A 6,092-nucleotide genomic window follows, 5' to 3' on the forward strand; every position below is an offset into this window, starting at 1 on the left:
CTACATTGCATATGTTCTCACTAGTGGGAAGGAATGCTAATATCCCATTCCAAAGTCCAATCTTCTAAAGGTGTTCACTCTTGAGTTCTTCAGTCACTTTTTTAGCTGACTATTCCAGTGTCATGAACATTGAACAGATGGTCCTGTTTGATACTCTTTACTTCGGTTTGAGATAGTGTTGGTGAAGTTTAGGCTGAAAACTGATTTTTTTTTTTGTTCTTTTTGAAGGAAAGGTAAAATGTAGTTCTCCTGGAGAGGGGTTTACTTATTTGGTAGCTCTTGCTTAACCAGGTGTATTTTACAATACTTAACATAGCATTTCTTTTAATACAAATCTGTGACCAGTACTGATTTAACTGTATTACTGTAGGATTTTTGAAAAGATTTGGGTTGTGGATGAAGTTGTAGATTTGTTCACCAAGCTGGTGTGGTTTTCTGCAGACATTTCATTGCCTTGCTAGGTGACGCCATCTGTGTCTTCAACACCATATTGGTGGTCTGTCCTGCCTGGTATTTGTGTGTTTTGGTACTTCTGGTTCTGTATCTGAGTGGTTTGTGTACGGGGTCCAGTTCAATGTGTTAATTGATTTGAGTTCCGGGCAAGTGTACACCAGTGCATGATCTATAAACCAACGGTACACCAATGGGGTCGTGGATGTCAGGACTGATAGCAGAAGCAGTAATGCAACGCCTAGAACAGACAGCCCATCCCACCTTTCAACCAAAACTCTGGATCCGGTATGTAGATGATACGTTTGTCATCACTAAATGTACACAACTAAAATAAACCCACCATCGCATCAATAACATCATCACCGGAATAAAGAAGAGGAAGACTACCCTTCCTATTGGTAAACTTCAGACCAGTGTGTACAGGAAGAACACCCATACAGACCAGATACTGAACTTTAACAGCAACCACTCTGGCACCCACAAACAAAGCTGCGTTATTTAAATGAGCAAGGATACGCTGCAGTACCCCAGAACTCAAGAAGGCAGAACAGGAACACAGGGAAAAGAAAGGGATTTAAACAAACAGGGATCCCAAGAGCACTATCCTCTGATACGTACGCAACAAACCTAAAGAAGAAAACACTACACGACCAGCAATGATGGTGACCATTCCATACATCAGAGAAATATCAGAAATGACTACCCGACTACTCAGACCCTGAGGAATCTTAGTGGTCACAAGCCAGTAAACAACTTTCACCAGCGCCTCACAAAAGTTAAAGACCTGACACCTACATCCAACAGGATGAATATTTATTTACAAAGTACCCTGCAAGGATTGTGGAAAACACTACATAAGACAAACAGGAAGAAAACTGACTGTAGAAGTGCACGAGCATCAGCTCGCCGCTGCCAGACACAACCAGTGCACTCTCATTTCCAACTGCACAGATAACGAAGGACACAAATTCCACTGGGACAATGTAACCATCTTAGCATAGGCTAAACAGAGACATGCGAGAGAATTCCTTGAAGTCTGGCACTCCAACTGGGACTTAATCAATAAACACATTGAACTGGACCCCATATACTAACCAATCAAATACAGAACCAGAAGTAGCAAAATCCAGAGACACATAAATACTCGGTAGAACAGACCACCAACACTGTATCCAAGACACACTGACGAAGCAACAAAACGTCTGCAGAAAACCACACCTGGTCAGGGAACAAATCTACGACCTTCTATTACTGTAGATTTACCAAATGCACTTTTTGTTCAGGTACCTGGGTTACAAAAGCTGAGCCCTGGATCTTTAAGCATATCCACTAAACTGAAGCTTCCAGGACCAGCCAAAGCCAGTGGTTTAAACAAAAGATCACTGTCACTACAGAGAAGGACATTTGCCCCAAATAATGAGAACAAGCCTGAACTGCAAGCAACCATCCATGATTTATGGCAGAAATTTGGATTTAAGGGGTAAGTACACCTAGCTGGAATGCTGCTTGTTTCAGGTCATGGCCTGTTTCATTTTGCCTTTCCTGTCTGTTAAGATACATGATACATGATTTGATCTATAGACTTGCATGACAGTCAAGAGTTGTGTGCATCCTATAAAACCTTGATGAAACGAAAACATTAATGGGGCACTTTTCAAAGAGTATTAGAAAATAAGAATTAATAATTGAAGGAGAGACATGCTTTCAAATGGCAGAACTTGCTTTTGTTGAGTGCTTTCCAAGTACTATGGTGGTTTGAGCCTGAGGTTGGTGACTGCTACTTCAGTTTTTTTATTCATTTGGCTCCAATCATTAAGAAGAAAACCATGAATCTGGTGGTAGCCTCTTGCTGTGTCCATTATGTGGATGAGGTGCTTTGATAACAGCATAATATAAATCTTGCATTTAGTTGACAGCCAACATACTTATCATATATCACCATGGTTAGCAGTAACCAATCCTCTCCATTTTATCACGCCAGCAATGTATCCACTCCTAGGCAATGTGGGCCCTGATCCAGCTCGGTGAAATGTATCTAATATGCACTTGGCTTCTTTTGTCCTAAAATTATATAAATTCATCTACAGAACAACCTCAGTCAATTATCCAAATTTTGGATTAGCCGAACAAGATCTCAAGGTCCCATAAAAACGTTATTCGTTATCCAGGCAATCCATTATCTGCACAAAATACTCCCGCCCATCTCATTCGGATAATTGAGGTTGTTCTGTACTCAGCCTGTAGTTTTGGCTGACCTATTGTTGCAAAATATACATCTGTTGTGTTCTCATCCTGCCTGATTTGAGTTAAACTTTGCAGTTGACTGGTTTGGCCCTATATTTCAAACCTGCTGACGAACTTTGTTTGCTTGCTGCAAGAGTCTTCTCTATTGGTTGATAGGGCTATCATGAGTTTTATGATATCAAAGTTTTCTTCTCTTAGCTTTTTGGAAGACTAGTTTTGGAATATGCAAGAATGCTTTATACACCTGGAATATGAAACTATTCCCTTGTATCATTGCTTCTACCCTACACATGCTGAAAATCTACTGTTTGTGTCTGCAACAAAAATGCTCGCTTATTTCATTTATTCCTACTAGCTTGTAAATCATGGTCGTTCAGTAATTTTGAACTGTTTCCCCTTCATTGTCCATTAAATTTCAACATGTCTCCGCTTTCAGGACATTGAAACTGCATGTATCTTTTCCTTTGGAAATGGTGCCATCTTCCAGTCTAATACTTGATTGCAAATACTGAGAAATATTCAAATTCGGGCCATGATAAATTGTTAACAATGTCAAAGTTGTATGTGCATATTTCTTTCTCTGTTTCAGCTACTAACAAAAGACCCTTGTTCTTCATAGGGAGTCCAAGAAGCTTCAATCCAGTCAAAAATCTGACCCAATGTCTCCTGTAAAGGACAACTTACAAATATTGACCCCAGAGACTGATCAAAGTATTTTATTGAAATCCGAATGTAGTTCTGTTCAAAGGGCCATACAGTGGTGAGGAAATCCATGAAGATATTTAAACTTGCTTCAACTTACCTAGGAATATTTAACTATAACGTGTTTCTTTATTTTAGCCAGAATGAAAATATAGAGTAGGTGTGGTGCAAGGTGTTACATACCTGCCACTGATAGAAAATGTGCTTGATGTGTAATGGCAGTTACTAGCATTAAATCTTTTATAATATATTTAATGACCTGAATTGACTTAAAACTTGAATGCTATTGTTTTGAACACATCCTTGTGAAAAGGGGCAATTGGGTGGGAGAGCAGGTGAATCTGTCCAACAGCCTCTCCTAAAGTTACCCCAGTTGAGCCTCTCATTCCCTCCCCACTGAGAGACCCCTTGACTTATCTGGTTCTGGATATAGGGACTGCTCCAAGAGGCTTTGCTGCCACTACAGAGCTGCAGGTTAGTATACCTAAGTAGAGGGCGTTAAGGGTCATATGGCTGAGAGGCAAACATTCTCTGGGGGATGGGTCCCTGTCAACTGTTTGTGCGAAGGTATATGAAACTGTGGCACCCATTAAATTCTGTACTTTAACACATAATCTAGATCGGCATTTCTTGGTGCTTTCCCTGAGGTGGAATGTCAAACCAAGACTTTGTTTACTGTCTTGGGTCAACATAAAATACTTCATAGTACTATTTTGAAGAGTTGCAACCCAATGTTCTGATCAATATTTCTTCCCTCAATCAATATTCTCTAAATGTGATTTTAATTGCTGTCTTGGAAACTTGCTGTGTACCAATTGACTTGGTTGAAGTGTACTAACTGGCAACCACTTTATCTCATACACAACTGTAACTTCAAAAGAACACACCTGGAAAGTGTTTTGATTCAGCCTGAGGTTTTGCAAAATCCACTATATAAATGCAAGTCTTTCTTTCTGCCATAAGGAGCAAGGCAGTTCAACCCAGTCTAGGATATGTTTTTCAAGGTGCCACGGGAAGGGAAAAATTTCCAGTAATACACATAATCTATCACAGTTAATGCTAAATGCTGCTAAGTTGCCAATCCTTGGAATGAGGGATACTTGTAGTTTTCCATAGTCATATTCTCCATTGGTGTCAGTGCTCCAAACTTTTCCCCAGGACACAAATAGATTAGACTCACAACATATACATCCTGATCACATTGCTTCATTTGGAAAAGTTCAACAAAATGACATAAGTTGTTATTTCAATCTAGTTAAAGTGAACATGATCGTGTGAAATAAATCTTTAAATGGATTCATACACAGGACTGCAGTTTTTATCAGAAGGTGACTTTTTTGTATTATCATACAAGGAGTCAGTTTCGTGTCTACAGTATTTCATTGATTGATAAAATATTCTCAAAATAAAACCCTGAAACACGTTGTGATTGATTTTATTACAAACATATGCTGTTCAATCTCTACTTTGTTGTTTTCATCTGACCTTGTACAAGGTATTCTAAGAGATTTCAAAAACTAAATACTGAATAATCATGATTTTCACAGAAGAGTCAACAGTCCCATATTTCAATGTCAAGTTTTTTTTTAGATGAGACTCCCTACAGTGAGGGAACAGGCCCTTCAGCCCAACCAGTCCACACCGACTCTCCAAAGAGTAACCCACCCAGACCCATTTCCTCCTGACTAAAATACCTAACACTATGGGGCAATTTAGCATGGTCAATTCACATAACCTGCACATCTTTGGACTTTGGGAGGAAACCGGAGCATCCAGAGGAAACCCACGCAGACACTGGGAGAATGTGCAAACTCCACACAGACAGTCACCCGAGGCTGGAATAGAACCTGGGACCCTGGTGCTGTGAGGCAGCAGTGCTAACCACTGAGCTATCGTGCCACCCTAAGTCTTGCTAATATTCCTAAACGAGTTAATAACAATAAAATTTAGCCTTTCAATCATTGTAAAATAGCGAATCTGAGGAACCCAATGCTACGGCAGTGAGCAGAGGTCTATAAAAGACCAGTATCAGGAAAAAGTTATTGTGGGGTAAGGGAGGATTCATTTAGGACTGGTGAGCATTTGGATACTGCCTGACAATGTCTGACAGCAAGCACAGAAGTGATAAAAGAATGGGATCCTCTGCGGGATCAGACAAGAGACTTAAGTGAGTTGATCTTTATCTGGGTGGAGAAAGAGAGACCAGCTAGGAGACCAGAGCCTGGACGATGAAAAAAATTATAGGTGAATCTGAGGTAAAGGCAGAAATGGACAATATAATGATGATCAGAGTCTGTATTCTTGTTTTGGACTGCATATGAGGTCAAATTCTCAATATGGGATTGAATAGCATACGGTGATGTTAAACAGAAATTTGGCCTGAGATAAGGTTGGACTTAATGGAAAGGATAGACAGTTGGAGAGGAAGGGTTGAAGACAATGGATTTGGCTTCTATTACATCTAACTGAAAACAATTGTGCTTCATTTTAAGTAAGTTGGTGGATAAGGAATCTCACATGCATGTGAAGTTAGTAGAAGGTAAACTGGCTATACATGTGTTTTCTGGGCACAGTGATTAGATTAGATTCCCTACAGTGTAGAAGCAGGCCCTTCAGACCAACAAGTCCACACCGACCCTCCAAAGAGTAACCCACCAAGACCCATTTCCCTCTGACTAATGCCCCTTAAGCTA

At 40.0% G+C, this 6,092-nt stretch overlaps 1 protein-coding gene across 4 annotated transcripts in view; it reads left to right on the forward strand.

Moving 5' to 3' along the window:
• Positions 1–4,724, forward strand: part of exo1 (exonuclease 1) — a 29,435-nt gene extending 24,711 nt beyond the window's left edge. For all 4 annotated transcript variants that reach the window (XM_060830831.1, XM_060830833.1, XM_060830834.1 and 1 more), the window contains 2 exons: positions 1,737–1,933; positions 3,317–4,724. In XM_060830831.1, the coding sequence (XP_060686814.1) occupies positions 1,737–1,933; positions 3,317–3,461 (342 nt within the window). In that variant the 3' untranslated portion in view covers positions 3,462–4,724. The remainder of the gene's footprint in view (positions 1–1,736; positions 1,934–3,316) is intronic.
• The last annotated feature ends 1,368 nt before the right edge of the window (positions 4,725–6,092 follow it).

This window comes from Hemiscyllium ocellatum, chromosome 10 (genome assembly GCF_020745735.1).
Source record: "Hemiscyllium ocellatum isolate sHemOce1 chromosome 10, sHemOce1.pat.X.cur, whole genome shotgun sequence".
NCBI lineage: Eukaryota > Metazoa > Chordata > Chondrichthyes > Orectolobiformes > Hemiscylliidae > Hemiscyllium > Hemiscyllium ocellatum.